We start from the raw sequence: 22,823 nt of genomic DNA on the forward strand, positions 1-22,823 counted from the left end.
CAAGAAATGTTTGTCCCTTTGAAATGGAGGAATGCAGTGCTAAAGAGGTAGGGAGACACCACCCTACTCCCTAAGATGTGGTCTGAGACAACATAACAAAATACAGTTTATCCTCAAGTACACACTAACCCATACTGTCAATACAAAAGAGTGATTAACAGTTGTCTCCGTTTATTTTTTCGTGTCTTTTTCTTGTACGATTGTTATAATCTTTTAGCCTCACAAGCAAACACGTGTTTTATCGCTTATAGGGAAATCTCCAGCGACGTCCTCAGGGCTATACTCTTCTTCCAAAGCTCCTTATTGGTTTTAACGCTGGCCTGCTCTTTTAGCACCATAGAAAAATATTACTTTCTCATAGACTCCGTATAATGTCAGATGCAAAATGTTATCGCATGGATCCATAAATAACTTGCTTCCCATGTAAGGTAAACCATTCAGGTGTGTACCCATTGCCGGTACAGTGCGTCTATTTCAGGAGCAGTATGCAGCGAATGCACCGTGTCTCTAGCGCATTGAGGCATCCTTTGACATTAAAACACACAAGATGATGGACGGAATGTTGCACAATGACAAAACATTCACCCCCAGTCACAGATCTGAGTTTAATCTATCGTTATTTTTCTCACCAATCCACCCGAGTTCAGACATGGCCATATGCAAATCAGTCTTGATCCTGTGCCTCATGGGAACAGTCTAGCCCGACCTGCCAAGCCAGGTCTTCCCTGGACTGGAATCAAGCATCCTAGGAATGGTTTCTGGCTATCAGCCGTCTTCAGCCAGGATAGCTTGACTCCAGTGGCTTAGTGAGCAAGGGACCCACGTCTGGGATTACCGTTCCCACATAGGGTGAAAAGCAAAACGCACAAGATGATGGACGGAATGTTGCACAATGGCAAAACATTCACCCCCAGTCACATTTCTGGGTTTAATCCATCATTATTTTGCTCACCAAGCCACCCCAGTTCAGACATGGCCAGCAAAATGAGCAATCATTTGTGTTTATCGAAACAGTCTCAGACAAAGTCCATCATAGTATTCATGGTTTCTGGAATAGGCATTAAGGAAAATGGACTGTTCCACAGGTATTGGGTACTCTCCAAAATGTAAATACTGACTGAGTTGAGCTGATGAAAGCCTTGATAATTGACCTTGAGCATTGAAACATCTACAGCGGTCTGTGTAAAAAAACTTGCTAATGGTTCAATTGGCTTTGAAGCCAAACAGACTGGCTTAATCCTTTCAGAGTGGCTTTGAAACCACCTCATTGGCTCCCAAAGGAGGAAATAATCAAATGCAAGATTGTGCACCGTGCACGAAGCCTGTTGGAGCGTAAGGGCTTAATGTACCAACATAAACTTGCTTCCCAGCATGACGCACACAAAACCCTATGCTTTACTACTGAAAACTTGCTCACCTAAAGAGTTGAAACTGCGAAAAGAGACCTGGAGTCTTGGATCCTACTTAATGGAATATGCGTAAATTAGGTCTGAGATTTTAACCAAATTTCTTGATCATGAAGAGTTTGAAAACAGCTGGTCTGGCTCGCATTCCGTAGAGCTTGCAGCTCTTTTATGTAGCAGTGAAGAATCGGGTTTGGGGGTTCATCACAGATTGAACGTCCAACTCCTTTCGTGCATTTCCCAAGCCATCCTAGTGCTCTGGAGTAACTGCAAGGCTACACACAACACTTCAGAATATTCCTTCATATTTTTGTTTTTTAAGTCACTAGTTGTAAGTTATGTTGACAAATGTGCCTCTGATAAGGTTTTCTTACCTGTAGCTTCATCTACTTCTACTCCAGTGAAAGATTTCTAATTAATAAAATATTTATTTGTGGTTCTGAATGCTCTGCACTGTGTGAAATGAATCTATTTTATCAGATTATTGAAGTTAAAGTGCCTAAGCAGGATGGGGGGAGGTGCTAGCATGAAGAACGAGACAATGTGCCCCTTGCAAGATAGAGGTTATAAAACCAATCGAATAGCATAGACACGGATGCAGATTGGCAACCATGAACTTTTAGTTAAAGCTTAGAAATCATGACAGAAGACAAATAGTTGTTCATTTCGGAATATACAATGGATTAGCATGAAGCTCCGTCAATAACAGAAGTCAATAACAAAATGCAGGAATAGGTGCTCCAGGCCTTCCTCAGTCTGAGTCCAAAGCATGGATCTGCTGGAGTCTAAATCTAAAAATGCAAAAATAAGCGGAGGTTAAATCTGCCCCCAACAGTGTGAGGAAAAAGCTCCCCCTGAGAGAGGCAAAGTAAGTAGGCAGAGCAAGTGTGGCTCCCCTCCCTTATAGCAAAATAGATCAAAATGTTTCGAAGGCTCAACAAATCACGATACAGAATAAAGCGCAATGACCTGTAACATTATCCAATAAATGAATAACTAATAGTTGCTGTTTGCCCTAGTGTCATCGGATGTGACCGTGCGAATCTAGTTAGACATAAGAGTCGTTTGCAATTAATAGGGCTCACTGAGCTTTAGGCCGGAACAACCGTGGGAGAAAAAGCTTCCGGAGCTTACCAAGAATGAAATGGCAAAGCATCTAATTTGTGCGTATTTTGCTACGTGTGGAGAGAGAGAAAGGTTGAAAACTGTCCGGTTCTGAATTTCAAATTGAGGTCGAAGCCTAGTTCGAACAGGCTTGCACGATGTGTGACAGGGAAGCCACTAAGTTCCAGTTACTAACAGAACGAGGTAATGGGTATTCCACGGATGTATTTATTTACATTTCTATTTCGTGACTTGTAGCCTATTTCGTACTGAAATTCTAGCAGATTCATGCATTTGTCATCCAAATGCCAACATTCAATATCCAGGAAGTCCTAGAGCGCCCCCTGCTGGATTGAAGGCTATTGCTCTAAGTAATTACTTATCCATTTCTAAAATTAGTTGTACTGCTGAATGGCGAGAGGCCAGTCCACGCTTCGCCCAAAAGCCTGCTACAAAAGCATATTCTGTTCTCGGGTGTGAAAATTAAACCTTAAAATTTCCATTTAATAATGTACATTTTGTCTCTTCTTTTGGGCTACTAATTTCTGAGCTTCCCTAGTGATTACATGAAGGCCTATCTCTTAAGTAAGCGTTTCCCATGTGTAATTCTAGCTCTGTCATGATCGGTCCTAATTCATTTGACCAGCCTCCTCTGGTTCTTGAATAAATTTGACCAGCCTCCTCTGGTTCATGCTGTCTCAGTCTCCAAATAGAAGTGAGGGACTTTTGCAGAGCATTCTGGGTGCTGTAAGGCTGGTGGCCTCCAAGTTTCAGCTGCTAATCCTTGTGCAGACTCGGCTTGACAATATATATATATATATATATATATATATATATATATATATATATATATATATCCTTCAATGAGCGAACGAGAGCCTACACTCGCTTCACCATCAGGAACAGACCACCACAAAAGGTAATTTATAAAGTGAACATTTTATTCCATCTAAGTCACAACATGACTCGTTTCGACCAGGTTGCCTTGGCCTTGATCACATGACATTTCAAGAAAACCCACGCCCTTAAATCTCATGAGGCATACTCTGGTCACTCCCATTCTAATCATGAACAGTGAAGAAAGACACAATTTAAAAAAGTGCAAAGTGCATTTAGCGTAGTCAACTCGCAATGAACAAAAACCTCGTAGTTTCACAATTAAACATTTCATTGTTAAAACCTCCTATATTAGGTAAGAAATCTGGGACAAGTGCCCAAATTCTGCTTGTGAAGAGAGAATATGCAAACCATACTATAAGATGTAATGGGAAAGAGCAGCCCTCATAATGAATACACCCAGTGTAGTAATGATGAAGCGTAGCTAAATAAACAGCCTAACTTCTATTAAAACAATTTTAAAATCGGATGCGAATGTATTACAGCAATTTGAGCAAAGATAAAAAGGCATATTTTCACCTGCTTATAGATATTACATATAATTATTAAAATTATTATTAAAAGGCTCTTCTATAGCGCATGGCCACTCGGGAGCATCCCAGCGCTTAGGACTAACCAGAAGGAGATGGATTAAAGATGCAGGTCTGTATTAACTAGTTTTTTGGGAACAGGAAGGTTTTTAACTTTTTCCGGAAGGCGAGTAGGTTAGGCTCTTGACGAAGAAGTGGAGGAAGAGCATTCCATAACCCAGCCGCATTATGCGAGAACAGACGCCCCCCTGTACGGGCCCTGCTAATCCTGGGAGTTATCAGCAGGTTTTGTTGGTTCGAACGAAGGTTCCTAGTAGGTTTGTATGGCCTGATCATGTCATCTAGAATGAGGGGGCCTCTCCCGTAGAGTGTTTTATGGACCGTGCAGAGTGTCTTGAAGTGGATTCGCTCCTTTATGGGGAGCCAATGCAAGGTGCAGAGCGCGGGCCTGGCTGATGTACGATGGCTAGTGCCCGTGAGTAGCCGTGCTGCGGAATTCTGGACAACCTGAAGTTGCCGGATAACCGAAACAGGGGCTCCAAGATAGAGCGCATTTCCATAGTCCAGCCTAGATAAAACAAGGGACTGGACTATGGTTTTCTTAGCTGTTTCAGGTAGCTGAGGGAGGATTTTTCGAATTGTTTTCAGCAGTCCGAAGCAGGTGGCTACTGTCTTCCTTGCCTGGATCTTAAATGACAGCTCTGCGTCCAACCAAAACCCGAGACTCTTTATCTCGGTCTTTGGAGTGGGTCCAGGACCCATGCAGGAGGGCCAGTGTGCCAAGTTGTTAAATATGGCCTTTTTCCCTAGAAGCATCAGCTCCGTTTTTCCTCCATTCAATTTCAGGTGGGACAAGTCCATCCATTTTGCTACCGCCTCCAGGCAACAGCAAAGATTGGAGGGGGGGGACTCCACCTGATTAAGAGAAACAACTAGCTGGGTGTAGTCAGCATAGCTTACTAGTTGGATTCCAAAGGGAGCTACTACTTCCGCCAGGGGCGCCATATAAACATTAAACAGTGTGTGGCTAAGGGAGGAGCCCTGTGGCACCCCACACTGTAATGGTATTGGTGGAGAGCAGCTGTTTTCTGAAAAGACCTTGAAGAATCTGTCGCCAAGAAAGGACTCCAGCCACATAAGTGTTCTGCCTTTGACACCGATCCTTCTGAGACGAGACAGGAGGACACGGTGATTCACCGTGTCGAAGGCGGCGCTGAGGTCCAGGAAGATAATGGCCGCGCTGCCACCTGCGTCCAGAATCCTCCTGGAATCCTCTACCACCCTCAACAGTTTCGTCTCCGTTCCCTGTCCTCTCCGGAACCCGGTTTGGGTTGGATGAAGCAGATTGTGGGTCTCCAGAAAGGATGCTAGTTGTTTGTTTACCAATTTCTCGGCAAGTTTACTAATGCCAGGGAGCAGGGAAATGGGACGGTAGTTGGAAAAGTCTTGGGGGTCGAGATGTGGCTTTTTTTAACAAGGCCCTGACCATGGCCAGTTTCCAGTCTTGAGGTACCTTCCCGGATTCAAGTGAAGTGTTAACTAAGTGGGTGATGTATGTACTGATATTGGGCAGGGGTAGATTTAAGATGTTCAAAGGGGCAGGGTCTAGCGGGGAGCCGCTTTTTATAGAGTTGAAGAGCGAGGGTAAGAGCTCTTTACTGAGGGGAGAAAAGAAGGGGAGGCAAGGCGAAATAATATCAGTGTCGTCTGCCAAAGAAGGGATTGGTTCTTCCAAAGGGAGGGAGAGGAGGATCTTTTGAATTTTTTCAGCAAAAAAAATCGCCAAATTGTTGCAGTGAGCGTCAGCTTCCTCCGTACAGGGTGGTGATGATGACGGATCGGGGACTTTTAGCAGAGATTTGGCTATCTTAAACATCTCTCTTGGGGCGTTGGCGGAGACCTCAATTTTTTCTGCATAGAAGATGGATTTGGCCACGTTAAGAGCAGATTTATATTTCTTTAGAGTGAGTCTATATTTGATTTTTTTCTCTTCCTCAAAGTGTTTTCGCCACTGCCTCTCCAACCGTTTACATTCTTGTTTTAGGGACCTTAATTCTGAAGTAAACCAGGGTTGTTTAGTGGGGCCTTTCTTTTTGGAGATATATTTTTTTGGGAGCACACTGTGAAGATTAAAGTTAGAGTCAAATCTATCAGAAATGCTAATATATATATAATCTGTCCATAAAAGTTTTTATTTTTATTTTTTTGTACTCTACGATTTTATTTCCCCCTGCGGCTTGGGATATGGGTGTATTGTTGCACCAGGAATCTGGTAAACAGATTGTGTTTTAGTACTTAAGCCTCTTAGAAAACAACCTATGTTTAGGACAGTTGCCCGTTTGGTAGAAAGTTTATCCATTCAGGGTTTAACTTCAGTAAGTGATTAAAACAGTCTGACGAACACCTGCACAGTATTTAATAATCTTCGGACTAAGTTTATCAAGAAAAAAGTAGATGGGACTTACACTTGAAGTACTCCTAGGACCTTATGAGAAGTGTTGCATCGCTGCAACACTTATCAGTGTGCCCTCCTTGCAGCACCATCGATGAGCTGTATTTACAGTACGGTGCATCATGCCGCAAGGAGTTAGATATGTCCGTATTACTGGCGTATCTGTAGGCACAAAAGAGACGCAATGCTGCGTTGTGTCTGAAAACAGACGCAACTCCAGCAATGTTTTGTTTCACATGGGGCAAACCCCTTACGAAAGGGCCTGCATCACCCTTACCCCTGCAATGGCGTCCTAGTAGTGGCGCACTGATAGCTTATAGGTTTCAATGCGCCACTTCTACAAGGGTTTGCCGGGGAACGCCTACCCTGCATACATTATACCTGATGCAGGTATAATGTAGCGCAGGGGTTTACGAAGTGACGCATCTGCCTCGATACGTCACTTCGGGAGCAACGTGGCACATTATTTACGCCGCTGCAGCGTCACAAAAAGTGACACAACAGCTGTGTAAATGTGACACAGGGCTTCATAAATAAGGCCCCTAGTGTTTACTCTAGAGCACGGGTACTCGTAGTACGGCCAGCGGCCCGGCAAGCTTTCATTGGTGGCCCGCGGACCTTGCCTTGCATTTCCTAGGAGTAAACAAAAGATGGGCGCAGGAGCATAAGCAGTGAATACATATTCAATAAGTATTCACTACGTATGCTCCTGCGGCCATCGTCTGTTTACTGCTGGCCTCGGATTGTGCCCGCCTCTGTGATGTCACGCACGGTACCGGCGAGAAGCACAGGCCCTTTAAAAGTCAGCTGTAAGGGCTTTCACAGCTGACTTTTAAAGGTCCTTTTGGGAAGCTTCCTGTCTCAGTGGTGCCGACTACGTCCTCTCTCCGCCCGCAGCCTCTTCTCTTCCGCCTTCAGTCTTTTCTTACCCCGGAGCCTCTTCACTGCCTCAGGACGACCTCTCCTCCGGAGCCTCTGCACTTCGTGAGTATGTAGGTGAGCCCATGCTGCTTCACAAAGGCTAGCCAATTTCATCTTTCGTTCAGAGAACTGGTAATTCCTCCGATAGATTTGTTTGTCCTGCAGTTTCTGTCCTCGGTACCTGTACAGGCAATGCACACTTTATTTACCCGTAGCACATCTTTGATAAGACTTTAGCATCTATGTATTTGTGTGTTCCCTGGTCCAGGAGGTACCCTGCCTCATGGGCGTAGGAACTGTGGGGGACGCGGGGGACATATCCCCCCCAGATTTTGAAGTGGGGGGACGCGGGGGACAAGGGTGGAGGGGGCGAGGGGACGAACGTTTTTCCCCTCTCTCTTCTGTCAGTGGCAGGGCCATTGGTATGTCAAAGCGCCAGTGCTTTGACGTGCTAATGGCCCTGTACTTGACCTGTGACCAGTCTGCATTTCATTTCAAGGATGAGGTAGTTTGTTGATTGCTGAGTGCAGGGCCGGCTGTAGAGTTGGTGGCGCCCAGTGCGACCATCTCTGTGGGCGCCCCAACAAACTTTTTCATTTTAAGTTATTCGGGAAAACAATGCTGGTGTAATGTTTGTTAAGGGACTCAGATTTACGGCGCTCTGAGCACATGAGAAATAAATGTGCTATTTACTAATTTCCTGAAAACAATAAAGGTATTTGGACTAGAGGCACACAAAGTAAAGGAATAGAAAGAAGTGCCTAGAATGCAATAGGCACACACTGCTGAAAGGCATTGTACATGAGGAAATGAAGAGCGTGAGGAGCACTCCGTTATTTTTTGTCAAACTGTCCTGTTTATCCACTGGTGGTGCTACGATTAATCAGGGTAGTCACTCCTGGACAATTAATAGTAGTTATGATGGGTTTTTAAAAACCCATCATAACTACTATTGAAAGGCATTGTGCGGCACACACAGTGACAGGTGCAAGGCTACGTGAAGCACAGCTACTGTAAGGTGCTTAAACCAATGAGACTTCTAAAATGAAGTGCATCTGATGCCCTATAAGACACAAAGAAAAAGTATTAGCAGGTTAGGCCAGGGTGTCCACCCACCATTTTATCCATGTTAGCAGTTTTCATATTGTGCAAACTTGGCCGAATGGGATCACAGTGCTTTATGTAAACACCAGATTATAGTACACAAGTCAGATTCATGTTTTTTCCAGGTATGGGAAAATTAAATACTTTGCCCAGAGTCACAGCATAGTGAGCCTAAGTGCCCAGTTGCAAAGTCAGAAGCTCTATGCTTTAGGCCACATCTGGTATCCTAGCCACTTCAATTCGTCGGATGGCAGACTGTGTATGCATCGAAAGCGGTATAAAAAACAGTCCATACCAGCCTGTACACACCATGACAGAAGCGGAAAACGGGTACCGGGCAGACTGAACACACCAGAGCAGCACAAGCCACAGCAGTGTAAAGAGGGTAAAAAAATAGACTGCATATAAGGGACAGCAGTTTAGACACACAAGTAGGCTATACACCAGAAGAGTAGCGTAAACAGAGATAAGGGCATACTGGACACAGCACACAGCGTCACTGGGACCCACTGGCCTGAAGGGCACATTTTCTTTCTTGCACTGGGGTCCATGACACACTGGTAGGCCTCTGGTAGCAGGAGAGCAGTGTAAATAGGCTCAGGCAGACTGTCTACCACTGTAAAGTAAGACAGTGTGGATCCAAACAGCTGTGTTAAGGGGGCAGGCTGTAAAGTAAAAACATTGACAAGCAGACTGGTCACAATAAAACATAAAGGCATGAAAAACGGCGAGACAAGGAAGGTTTGTACATACCAAAAGACAAGAGCTGTGTTTTCAGCCACAGTGCTTTGCCTCAATTTCCTGTGATGGACACTCGAGTGAAGGCCAGTGATGTTCCTCTCCTGTATCTGAGGGTTGCCCCTGCGAGGGCCCTTGGGCTTGTTGTCAGAAGCCCGAGGGTGCACGGCTGCTTAGACTAGCTGTTGTTGCGCAGCACAAGCACTGGTACAGTGGTGGACTCGAGGCCCAGCAGCAGCGCTTGCTGCATGTGCAACAGCAGAGGAGGCATCTTCAGAGGGACATACTTATTGTCCGTGTACATCCATCTGCAACCACGTGAGCGCATTTGTCCATCTTCTATTTTCACAATGTTGTGGAAATGGAAGAGGACAGTGCATGCATTTTGGTCAGAGGCAAATGACACCCCCTGAGCTTGGTGCCTGGTGCAGTGGCACCGGTCACACCACCCTAAAGTCGGCCCTGGCTGACTGCATACTGTCCCTCCTCAGCCCAGACCCTACCTCATTTGACTGTTTCACACTGCACAATTCAGCCACTCAAAACCTAATGTTTTGTTGGAATGTTTATTTTGAGCAGTTGAACCTTTCCCTGGAACATGAGAACAATTAGCATCAAACATAGTCTAAGCTATCTTGCATTATGTTATGTCAATGTGCTGGTCTGTCCTAATATTTACACAAATAACTATTTAAATACCACTATTTTGTCTTATTTCTTTTATAGCGCTACTAAACCCAATCCAGGCTGTTGGAGCGCTTTAAATCACACATCCACATTATACATTCACAATAAACCATATGTGTGTAAATCAATTTACAGGATGTGTTACATAAGATAGTGAGGGTTACAAGGTGTAGGAGTCACATGTCCTTTCCTTTATAATTCGTTTTGCTATATTATAAGGATTACAATTCATGAACTGCACGTAAATAAAGGATATCTGTGTTAAAAATAATAACCCATAAAAGAAATATTCATCATCTGTATATCACATTATGTGCTTTGCGTGAGAAATATTAACCCTCTATGCTACATTGATTCAAAACTGGGACTAGACAAAACAACTGTCTCTCCAGCAAGAGCATTCACCTCCAGAGTTGTCTGACCATTATTATCATTATTTCCTGGGTACGTAAAGAGCACTGCACCAGGTTCCTTAACCCCATAAGATATTTTAAAATGCAGAATTTCTAACCAATTTAGCAGAACAGATATACAGCCATGTTTCTCCTTATTGCCAATTTCTTTCTGGCAGAGTTTTAATACATAAATGTATAAGTAAAGGCCTAGTCCTTGCACCAGGGTTGCATCACTTTTTGGCACAACTTCGACGCAAACTCTAATTTGTTAAATATTGTAATGCGCTCAAATGTACTCATGATAGACCTGCTTAACATATGCGAGGTCTTAAAATCTGATGTGATTTTTTGTGATATCATTTCCAGTGAGGTCATGTGTTGTGATGTCACGTGCGATGTCATGCGCTGTGATGTCACTTACATACTGCCTAGCTTGGTTAGTGCCCCACTTCTTTTTTTTAGGACTTGTGCCCTTTTGGGAGAAGTATATTAGAGAGGTGATGTTGGCGGTCGTGTGAGGCTGGCTTAGGATATGGGGCACATTGCACATTCTCAGGAGAGATGCACCTTGCACTAATACAGGCAACCTGTATGGTGATTATAGTGGTCTTTGATACCCATATAAAGCTCTCAAAGTGGTAGCTGTGGAGAGAAGCCTTCAGACTTATCTTGAAGGAGTGTAAAGCAGCTTGTGTTACCACATTTAATTAACAGTGTAGATTAGATGAAAAAGAACCACACAATGTTTATAAACAAAGGCTTTTTATTATGCAACACAATCACTAACACATTGGTATATCTTCTACCCAGAGATATCAACAATACACACAAGATTACTTCAAAATGATTAGGTAAGCAGCACAAATATACACTGGTGTCCAGGGGAAGACCAAACCATATGCGAAGAAAGTGCAATGCAAACTTCAAGGAGAATGGGACTTGGACCAGAAAACTCATAGGAGATGGGAACACAAGGAGCTACCCAATGTAAGTACCCAGGAACCCCAAGGGGCTGTGTGCAGATTAGAAACACAGCCGCATGCCTGATGGACGCCAATGGAGAAGTTGTGGTTGCAGTTTTTCAGAAGAAGGACCCTTCCCAGAGGACCCGAAAAAGCACCTTAGAAGTAATCCCACCCATGGATGCCCCAGGAACCAGGTTAACTTCACCAGGGAAGCCAGGTGCATAGGGGTGAATTAACGTCGGAACCTACCATAGATGACAAAGGAAGACTTCAAAGAAGATGCCTCTGAAGAAGCATTTGAAGGTGTCCAGTGGAATCCAAGAATGGATTCTTGAAGAAAAGAACCTGCAAGCAGAGGGGATAGTCTATCCCACTCTGAAGTGACCAGAAGGCACAGAAGCACATTCCCCACCGATGTTGGGAGGTTCAAAAGTGAAGACGGTGACCGTGCTTCTGCAGCTGCGAGGACCAGGAGATGCTGAGGCAGACCAGGAGGCATGCACGAGCTGTCCCATATTGGGTGCCGGTGTTCAGGTGGTCGGTGTCTAGCAGGAGGACCAACAAGCCTTGCTAGCCGCAAATTTCATGGAAAGCAAACAGATGCAAACATTGGGACCAGTAAGATCCAAGCGACTCACCAAGTGCAGGAGAGTCAGAGCAGGACCTGAGCAAGCAGGGGAGCCCACTGAAGCAAAGGAAGACCCTCAAGAGGACCCACATGCCGAAGGTACAGGAGTCACAAGAGGACTTCAGGCAGCTCACAAAAGATGGAGGCCCACAGTGCAGAGGATGCAGTGAGGATGCTTATAATTGAGGGATGAGGTTCTGAAGGGTCTTGTAGCCCAAATATCCCTGGAGTGCAGAGCCAACAAGCCTTGGCAACAGCAATTCATCGCAGTGCACATGAGTGGTACCAGCGGCTTCGATGAGATATACTGTCCTCAAAATTGCAGAGATGACCGTTCAGGCCTCTAGGGGCTGTAGAATCAGAACCTGTGTTGCTGGGCCACGTGAAGTCCATTGGATGACAGGAGCAGCAGACCGGTCAGCTTTGTTGCAGTGCCTTCAGATGCAGGGGAGTGGCAAGGGAGATTACTTAGGATGTCCTTGATGCCCACAGGCCTTCGAGAACTTTAGTGATGCACAAACACAGAAGACGCAGAAGACTTGAAGAACAGAGGGACCAGGAACAACAGGAGCCTTCCTTGATGCAGTCTCTGGTCCAGTCAAAGTTCGGCGAAGTCCAAGTGCCCAAACGATAGAAGACTGTCTTGGTTTCAAAGGCGAGTCTTGTTCCAAGAAGAATCTGAGGACCTACCCACAAGGGAGCCCTTAAGTACCCTAGGGAAAGGGTTGCAACGACTTTGGGGTCCCTCCCAGAGGCGGGGCTGGACAGAGGGGAGGATACTCCCCTTTTCTTTGTCCATTTTCGTGCCAAAGCGGAAACCAGGGGTTCCTGAACTGTCTCAAACAGAAGTATGCAAGACAGGCACAAATTTGGGCCTTCAAAGTAGTCTGGTGCCACTGGCAAGCGCCCCCACCCCAGCCCAATATAATAAGTCCTGTCTGGGAGGTGGCCACACCTCCCTGTGACAGGAAACCTATTGTTCTACCTTCCCTTGCTTAATTTGAGCTCAGTAGCAGGAGGGCAGAATCGTGTCTGTGGTCTGCAACACTAGGTTGCTGGCAGACCCTGAAAGGCTGTTACTTGGAGTACAAGGGGGTCATCTAAGGACCCCTGACCCCAGTTGCTCTGCCTTGTCAGGCCCAAGCTCCTCTCGTAAAGCTCCTTCACAAGTACGGAGATCATCTCCCTGAGGAGGCTAATTCTCATTGTAAGTCTGAGAGGAGGATACATCTGTATCCTTCTTGCTCCTTCTCTTGGGAGCTGGTTGGTCCATTTCTTCAGGATCCAGGGCTCCTTCAGTGCCTAACCTCTTGGCCTCAGCCCTAGAGACAGCAAAGACACTGGCGGAAATTCCCATCATTTCTACACGAGTCCTGAACTCCACTTCAGACCTGTCTGATATTTCCAAATGATTGCCCAGTAGACAGTCCACAGGTAGGTTGGGGGATGCCACAACTCTCTTTGGGTCAGTTACCCCTCCCCAGCTGTGAATGACATCTGCCATGGAATCATCTGTCCTGGTATTGTTAGCATCGGTCACTTGGTAAATCTGTCCAAGTAGAATCTGCTAGGTAAACACAAGTTTTTCTGTCACCATAGTGACACTGGCCCCAGTGTCCCTGTATGCCACAGCTTCCTGACCATTGATGAGAGGCTGTAGTCTGTATTTGCCCAAGTTAGTGGGACTTAGAATAAGGGTCGGGAGCTCAGAGCCACCATCACAGACTAAAACAGCCTGAGTGGGTGTCCTGACTAAGCCAGAACCCTCTTTAGTACACAATGTTAACCCAGCTAAACTCTTGGGGGCCCTACTACAACCATTGCTATTGCTAGTGGAACTAGGAAGTTTAGGAGTAGTAGTAGCAGTATTGGTGCTAGACTTAGAGCAATTGGCATCCTTTGTCCTTTTACGTTTTTCCTTACACAAATAGCACCAAGGTTCTTGTTAGAGTAGGAAACGGAATGGGATCAACCCCCAGAGAAAGATTTTTGAGGACCTTCAGAAGACTCTTTTCTTTAGATTTCTCACCACCTTTCTCTTGGGCCTTAGAGTAATCTTCATTTGGTCTAATTACTTTGTGAATCGAAGCATACTTGCAACTGTGACTACATGCCTGCCTTTATCAATGTTTCACTACAAAACGATGCAATTGTATTCTTTTAACGGAGTGTACGGTTCCAGACAATGGTCGATTTGTATCGGGACACTGGAAAGTCCAAAAGGTTGTCCCTGTCCCCCCCAGAAATTAAGTGTGTCCTACGCCCCTGCCCTGCCTCCGTATACATAGCATCTGTTTCTTTTATCATTATTTTAGGGAGCCGCACAGCCTTGACTGGGGAATACACCACTGCAGGAGAGATGCTCTTTCTATCGAGGCCCTGCCTCTTGTCATGCGGGTTATTTGTTATCTGACTGATGGTGCTGCTGTGTGAATAGTGCTGCTACATGCTCCAGCTGCCTTTTGAGGCAGGAGCCGCAGGCCAAGCACCCTCTGCACCTAAGAAAATTGGTATTTTCTAGCTCCGGGTTGGAGTTTGTCAGCATGCTTACGAAATGGTTTACAAGGGTGAAGGAAAACGAGGAGTGAGCGATATATAGGGGAAATGACACCCAAAAATTATTATCCTAAAAAAAAGTACAATTACACAAAAACCGCACTATTGTTTTGCACCTTATTACTGTGCAAACCTGGAGGTTGGACATCGGAGCTTTAAAACCGAGGCAGATTACGTTCCAATTTTTTTTTTTTTTAGGCATAGAGTTTAAGTGATTTATGTATAATTATAGGATGCTGAGGGAAAGCTGGGATTCAAACCTGGGGGCAAATTTGATGCTGAGGGAAGGCTGGGATTCAAACCTGGGGGCAAATTTACTAAGTGTGAACAGTACAGCGCAGGACAGAGCATGATGAACCGTACTATGGCTTCCTCCCTACTCCAAACCTCTGACTTCAGTCCCCTCCCCCCCCCCCCATAGACAATCCTGCAAATACTATCTCCTGATGTTTTCCACCAAAACATGCTACCACCAACGGAAGTATCCCTTCTCTCCTATGGCCCCCATGTCCGCCAGCACAGTTGTCTTGTCCTTGTCCGACCCTGTGGCCAGCCCATGGAGTCTTCATCCACTGTGAATGGAACAGATCATGTGCAATGCCACTGTCAACCCTTGGCACATGTCTTGCCTTGAAAGCTACCTCTTGTCAAACAATCCATCAGGAAGATGCGCAGCAGCTTGAGCACCTGTTGATCCTCAGCGGACTGTCTATTGGCCACATGTACTACTGCCATATTTCCACTCTGAAAGAAATCCTTCTTGTGTGCCTGGACCTGCCCTCAGAGAATCACTGCTATACCTAGGGGTCAGAATTCAAGGGAAACTATGCTACTTCCCCGCTGCTTCCACCCCACAAACCACTCTTCCGCACACCAAGTTTTGCCAATACAACCCAACACCTAACCCCAGCATTGTCTAGTAATGTTTATAAACGGTAGTGCTGTTATTAACCCCTCTAGCCCTGCCCCCACCGACCTCCCCCCCCCTCCCCACGCCCCCCCCGGCCCCACCCCCACCCCCACCGGTGCGGCCCTAGGCCACAAACCACACTGTAAATTTGGCCCCGAGAGAAAGTTTGGGAGTACCCATGCTCTAGAGATCCAGGAATAAGCTAGGAGTACTCCCGTTGTACTCCTGAAACCCAGAGGGCTACAAGAGTGCATCACAGTAAAATCGTTGGAGTATTGGAGACAGTCTATTCTAATCTGTAATGTATTTAGCTATTTTCTACACTGTGCGCCTCATATCTAGGCTTATGTCAAAAATAATGTTCCGAGTGATGATGGGTGGGGGCATGTCAAAACGAGGTCTGTTTTATACTTCCTCTCTCAATGACTTACTGCTGTTTTCTGTCAGGCTTCCATGCTCCCACAATGTCCTGGCCAGTGGCGGGAACGCTAATGATTGAGCCAACCGAGTCTGAGGACAAGGGCGAGCTGGACAGATTCTGTGACGCAATGATAAGCATCCGGCAAGAAATCGCTGAAATAGAAGAGGGCAGAATGGACTCTAGGGTCAACCCATTGAAGGTAAGTGTCTTATCCATTTTTATTCTCCCGCATAAACGAGATATTGTATTTAATGTTCAGCATTCTAAGGCTGTGTAGGAGGTATGCGATAAAAAAAGTTACCATTGGAAGTGGAATAATGAAAAATAGGGTGCAACATGCAAAAATCAGGTAATATAAAAAGGAAGCCTGGTTAGGGTGGCGGTGAGCCTTTATTGCCCCAGCTGGCAGTATCCTTGTTCCATTATCTTTAGCCAGTGACCCGCACATACTGTTACATGAAGTTAAATTTAGTACTGACATATGAAGGTTTCTGAGGGATTTTAATCCTCTGGTTAAGGTGGAGAAGAGCTTTGTTTTGATGGCTTTTCTGAACTTCAAATGGTCATTTCCATATCTGTATAGGTAAACAGTTCCAAAGTGTAGCTAATTTTTCAGAGACTGATTATCAGGTAGTTTATGATATTAGTTTATGATATGAGTTTGTGTTTTTGATTTAGAACATAAACTCCCTCTAGAAATGGAAATGTGTAACTTTAAAAAAAAAAAATGAGAGCTTGTGTACATGAATAGCCCTGTGAGTGAGGTATGCAAATTTCAAGCGTATCCATTTGGTCCTAGGTTGTCATTGCAGACTATAAGGCTGGCAATATATGGGTTTAAGAGCAGTTTCATGGCAGGGTTTTGCATCCTTCGGCTTCCATGCAAGGGGTTCCAAAGTGTAGTCCATTCAAGGGAGTGCATGAATCTTGTTCGCTTTTACTAAATACCAGAATCCAAGATACATAACCTTGGCAGTCTCAACCTGTATTAAAAAACAAAACAATGGGACCACTGCTCCAAATTTCAGTCTTCACTAGGGCCAGATGTAGGTATCCAAATACCGGTCGGTAACTGGCGAAAATACTGATTTTCGGCCGTTACCGACCGGTATTTGGATACTGAGATGTAGGGAATGAAAAAATACAGATTCGGTAATTTTACCGAATCGGTAATTTTACCGAATTTGTATTTTGTAATGTAGGTAGCACTGTAAACAGTGCTACAGGGCTTTAAGGATTCGTTATTTACCACCAACTATTAGTTGGTGGTAAATAACGAATTCCTATGTAAATGCAAATATGTGCATTTACACCTGTGCCATGTGGCACACAAGCACTAATTAGGGGTGCAGCAGGGTGTCAAAGTGACACCCTGCCTCCCTTGAATTTTTCGGTATTTAACGAATCAGTAATTACCGATTCGGTAATTGACATTTATTCCTATGGGCCTCCAGGCCCATAGGAATCAATGGCAAATACCGAATCGGTAAATACAGATTCGGTAAATACCAAATCCTACCGATTCGGTATTTTTTTATCGAATTATTGCAGGTGTTTACAGACAACATCAACGCCATGTGGTATTGCAACAAACAATGTGGGGTGGGGTCATGGACACTATGTCAGGAGGCTCTGCACCTCTAGACATGGCTGGAATGCCAAGGCGTTTCATTAACTGTTCAACACCTGGCAGGTTCTTTGAGCGCCAGGAAGGACAAACTCAGCCACTGGTGCCTGATGGATCACAAATGGCGTCTTCACTCTGAGGTGGTGCAAGGTCTCTTTCGACAGTGTGGAGAGCTTTGGTTTCGCCACCGAAGAGAACGTGCAATGTCAGCTGTTCTGTGCGTTGGACTTTCCAAGGCGGCACTCGTTCGGCTACACTTTTCGTCGCGAGTGGAGCTGCGGTCTATTGTACGCCTTTCCGCCTATACCACTTCTGTCCAGAGTGCTGAAGATCAGGCGCAACCGGGCCCAAGTCATTATTGTGGCACCGGACTGGGCTCGAAGAGTTTGGTACTCAGAGCTACTCAGTATGAGCGTGGATCCCCCAATCAGACTGCCTCTTCGGAGATTCTTCTGTCGCAGCAGCAGGGGATGGACCTCCACCCGAACCTGTCCAGCCTCCACCTGCATGCGTGGAGATTGAGCGGTGACAGTTGATTCTGTTTGACTTGCCTCGTGAAGTCTGTGATGTCATTCTGGCAGCCAGGCGTCCTGACCTAAATCGGTATACACCTGCAGGTGGACCAAATTTGTGGCATGGTGCACAGCAAAGGCTGTGGATCCCCTTTCTGTACCTCTTTCAGAGGTCCTTTTGTTCCGTTTTTCTTTGGCCCGGCAAGGCTCTGCTCTAGGCACTATCATGGGCTATTTTTCTGCAATCTCGGCTTTTCTCAGGCTCCCTGATTCGCTCTCTTTTCAAGTCCCCTGTTAGTAGATTTCTCAGTCATTACTCACCTTTTCTCTCCTATCCTGTTTGTGATGCGTCAGTGGGACTGTAATCTGGTACTTACTTTTTTGATTTATGCTTCTTTTGAGCCGCTCCACAACTGTCCTCTTCGTTTGTTGACCTTGAAGACTGCTTTCCTGGTTGCCATCACCTCCGCTAGGCGTGTGAGTGAGTTAAAGGCGTTTTCTTCTAAGCCTCCTGGCAGTTCATCCGGACAAGGTTGTGCTTCGCACTCGTCCTTCCTCCTTGCCAAAAGTTGTCACTGCTTTTCACATTGGGCAGACTATCACCTTTCCCACTTTCTTTCCGCCTCCGCACCCTTCCAGAGAGGAAGAGAGGCTCCACCGTTTGGACCCAAAACATGCACTTTCTTTTTACTTAAATCGCACACAACAGTTCCGGGAGGATGACCAGCTATTTGTTTGCTACGTGGGCGCCAAGAAAGGCCGGGTTGTACACATGACTACCATCTCCCGCTGGGTCGTCTTGTGTATCAAAGCCTGTTATTCTCTGGCTAAAAAGGAACCTCTGGTGGGGTTGCGTGCCCGTTCTACTAGGATGACAGCAGCTACTACTGGATTGGGACGTGCCATGTGGGCCTCGCTGCACACTTTTACTAAGCATTATTGCCTTGACAGTCCAGTCCGGAGAGACCGCTTCTTTGGCCGCTCTGTTCCCTGTGACTTTCTGGTGTGATCTTTGTTCGCAGACCCACCACCGGGGTTGGTATTGCTGGGGTATCTATTCTAAGGTAAGGAATCTATCACCAACGTGTCTTTCAGAGGCACAAGTTACTCAATTGTGTAACAATATATCTGTAAAAGACATTAGTTGGTGATAGATTCCTTACCGCCCGACCCATCCTCCCCGTTCTGCGAACTGATTTCTAGGGTTAAGGACATCCCTTTCAGGGCCCTAGTTTCAATGCACCAGTGGTCAGTATCTTGCATGGCTCTGCGTTCCTGGTGTGGAAAGTCGTGTACCGAACTGACGTGGGCGCGTCTAAGTAGCTCCAGCGACGTCATCTCGGCGACTACGACTAATGCAGAGCCATAAGACGGCACCTACCGACGCGCAGGGGTACTGTTGACAAAAAACCATTCCGGATCCAGTCTGACGGAGTCTACTGTGGAGTACCCCAAGGATTCTCACTCAACCGCACACTCCAACATCTACATGGCCGCCATCGTTAGTCAGCATGGGCTCAGCATAGTATCTTACGCCGACGACACCCAGCTCATCCTCTCTCTCACGAAGAACCCCAGACTCTGCTTCCAAGAAGGAATGAAAGAGGTTGCCGCCTGGATGAGCAACCACGGTCTAAAGATGAACTCTGAGAAGACAGAGGTCCTCATCCTCGGACCCTTCCCCACTGCATGGGCCTGCTCCTGGGGCCCCCTACACTCGGAAACCCACCTACCCCGACATACCTTGCCTGGAACCTCTGCATCATTCTAGACTCTTCCTTCACCTTGACCCACCATACCCAATGCCATTGCCTCCACCTGTTTCAACTCCCTCCACAAGACATTCAAGTGCAACCCCCCACCCCCTGAAAGCAGAAAGACCGCCACTCAAGCACTCATAACCAGCAGATTGGACTATGGCAATGCCCTCTACACCGGAATCAACAAAACCTGCTACACAAGCTCCAAACCATCCCGAACACCGCAGCCAGACTCCTCCTCGAAACCTCACTACACGAGCACATGACCCGGCAACTACGAGACCTCCATTGGCTCCCCATTGCGAAGAGAGTAAACAGGCTACTCACACACGCCTACAAATCCCTCCACAACATCAGACCCAAATACATCAACGAAAGAGTCTCCTTTCACGTACCAAAAAAGAACATCCGCTCTGCCGACCTCGCCCTGGCAGAGACCCAAGCATCCGCAGAACCAGAGCAGGCAGAAGAGCCTTCTCCTACGTCGCAGCAAAGACCTGGAATGAGCTCCCAGTTAACATCAGATGCTCTCCCACTCTGCACACCTTCAGGAAGTGTCTAAAGACCTGGCTCTTCGACTGATCTGGAGCTGCACCCCCCCCCCCCCCCCCCAACCCCAAAGCGCCTTGAGCCCCTTACGTGTGAGTAAGGTGCTTTATAAACCCCTGATTGATTGACTACCAAGTGTTGCTGTTTCTGCCAGGGGATGGTGTGTGTGACTCCACCGAGAACAAGCTTTGTTTCTGACCTCTGAGGGCACAAAGGCTCTCACCCCATGAGGTCAGAAACCTGTCTGGTGGTGACTGGCTGACTGGGACCAGTCAGCCAATACACTAGAGTTCGTCGTTTTTTCAGGGGGTATCTCTGAGATGCCCTCTGAGTGCATTTTATAAATAAATCCATCATTGGCATGAGTGTGGGTTTATTATGCTGAGAAGTTTGGTATCCAACTTCAGTCAAGTCATCATGGAGCTGTGGACTTCGTAATGACAAACTCCAGCCCATTTACTCAAAATGGCCTTACTGTTCTTACAATGCCTGTGAATTACCGACACATATTGCTCATGCAGCTATGCCCTCACCTGTGGTATGTTGCACCTGGCCTTAGGGCTGTGAGGCCTGCTAGTGGTGGTGGGCACGGCAAAAAGGGATGTGTGCCATGTCGACTCTTCAGTATGGTCTGCACCAAAACAAGCAGCCTGCAATGGCAGTGTGTGGGTGTTAAGGTGAGCGGTCTCTGAGGGTGGCATAATACATGCTGTAGCCCTCAGAAACCTTCTCTGGTCTCAAGGTCTCTTGGTACCAGTGGTACCTTTTACAAGGGAGTTGCATGCGATCCAGAGATAAGACAATGGTGGAAAGAAAGGTACAGTTTTGGGAAAGAACACATGCCCTCGCAACCTGATTAGCAGGGACCCAGGTCACACTCAGTCAAGTTCACATCCGTTATCTGGCAAAAAGTGTTAGGGTAACCATGCAAAAAGGGGCACTTTCCTATACAAGGTCTTATAAATTTAACGATAGTTGGGAGAGGGAGTATCCAGAGAAGAGGGAGGTATTCGATGGTCCAAGTCGAAGTAGAGAAGGAAAGGAGTAGGTTGGGGTCGAGGGAAGAGGAGCAGTGTATTTTGATCGGAAAGGGAGGGGCTATTTAGTGGTGTCACAGTAAGCATTGGCTAGAGCGGATTGAGACACAATTTAAAGGCGAGTTTTAGAGTAGAACAAGATCATTGTTTATTAGGAAGGGCACAAAAGGGGAAGATAGAAGAACAATTGCTATTGCTCACCAAGGAGTTGAATGCAAGTTTTTCAGGTGCACTTGTAAACTAGTCTACTGACAGTATTTTGGACCTACTCTCACAACGGATATTGATTTGCACTAAGACTAGCACCAAGTGATTTACAATAGTCTAATATGGTTTTGACAGCTGCCCCATCATTAAAGCCCTATGCAATCTGGCAGTAGAGGCATCATGGGTTTTTCAAACTGATAGTAAGCAAGACAGCATACCAAATAATGATACGATACAAGAGGTATTATGATCGAATTCTTCAGGGGTTTTGTAAGTACTTAAAATAGGCATCCTCTACTTGCATGACTTAGTAAGCCTGCGGGCACTCTGAACTTGGTCCTGGATAAAGCCATGTTGACCTATATGGGCTATTAAAAGTGGCAGAAACATGTACACGACACCCAGGATGAACACACCAAAGATAAGTGGGACCAACTAAGTAGCCCACATATATTCATGACTCGCTTTTAATATTGACCAAGAGTCCTAAGAATAAAATCACTACCAAAAAAATAGGGAACCTCGAGCCAATTTTAATCCTCTCCTCACATAGACACATACCGTTATTTGAACACTCAAAATAACCAGCTCTGCTGTAATCGTGTGTCACAGCACACCCTGGGAGCATTCGGCAACCAGGACGGGAACCCAATGATGAAGCAGGTCACCTACTAGGTAGGTGAGTGAGGGTTCTTTTGAAACACCCTGTGGGTTCCAGGTTTCTGAAGCTTTAAGGGATATGCAGAACTAATACGAAAATAGGTAGGAAATTTGTTCTAATTTTGTTTATTGAATGACTTGGCTGGGAAGACAAACATATTATTAATTCTCCGTTTATCCTTGTTTATCCAGCACTTGTAAACTAGTGCACTGGCAGTATTTTGGACTTGCACTCACAACGGAGTTTGATTTGCAGTAAGACTAGCACAAAGCGAATTACTATAGTCTTACAAGGTTCTGACAGCTGCCCCATCACTTAAGCTCTATGAAATCGGACAGTAGAGGCATCATGGGTTTTTAAAACACATAGGGTGCGAATCACAAATATTAAATCTGCACACGTACTGGTAGCCCTATAAACCGCTGCAAATGTACTACTTTTTAGAATCCATGAAGATTCTCAGTAGTATGCCTGAAGAGCTGGGACAGGATCAATCTTGCAGTGGTAATATTGAACCACATTTGGAGCAGGTAGCGAGAATGTACTCCTATGTGTAAAATGCAGGGCCAGCACTTTTTTTCTGGAGCTTTCCTTTCCATTTGAAACCTCAAGTGAATATCACCCTCCGATGTGTGGTTAGTAGTGGCGCATAAATAACATCGTAGTTAACCCTTGAACATGAGAGGTTGAATTTATCGATGGAAGGTATAAAGAGACTTTTACCATCTGAAAATAAGTGGGTCAAACTAGCAGCTTTTC

At 45.8% G+C, this 22,823-nt stretch overlaps 1 protein-coding gene across 1 annotated transcript in view; it reads left to right on the plus strand.

Annotated features, from left to right (window-relative positions):
* Window positions 1-22,823, plus strand: part of GLDC (glycine decarboxylase) — a 232,154-nt gene that overhangs the window by 204,993 nt on the left and 4,338 nt on the right. The window contains exon 23 of the mRNA XM_086961354.1: window positions 15,738-15,910. Within this exon, the coding sequence (XP_086817480.1) occupies window positions 15,738-15,910 (173 nt within the window). The remainder of the gene's footprint in view (window positions 1-15,737; window positions 15,911-22,823) is intronic.

Source organism: Lissotriton vulgaris, chromosome 3_1 (genome assembly GCF_964263255.1).
Source record: "Lissotriton vulgaris chromosome 3_1, aLisVul1.2, whole genome shotgun sequence".
NCBI classification, from domain to species: domain Eukaryota; kingdom Metazoa; phylum Chordata; class Amphibia; order Caudata; family Salamandridae; genus Lissotriton; species Lissotriton vulgaris.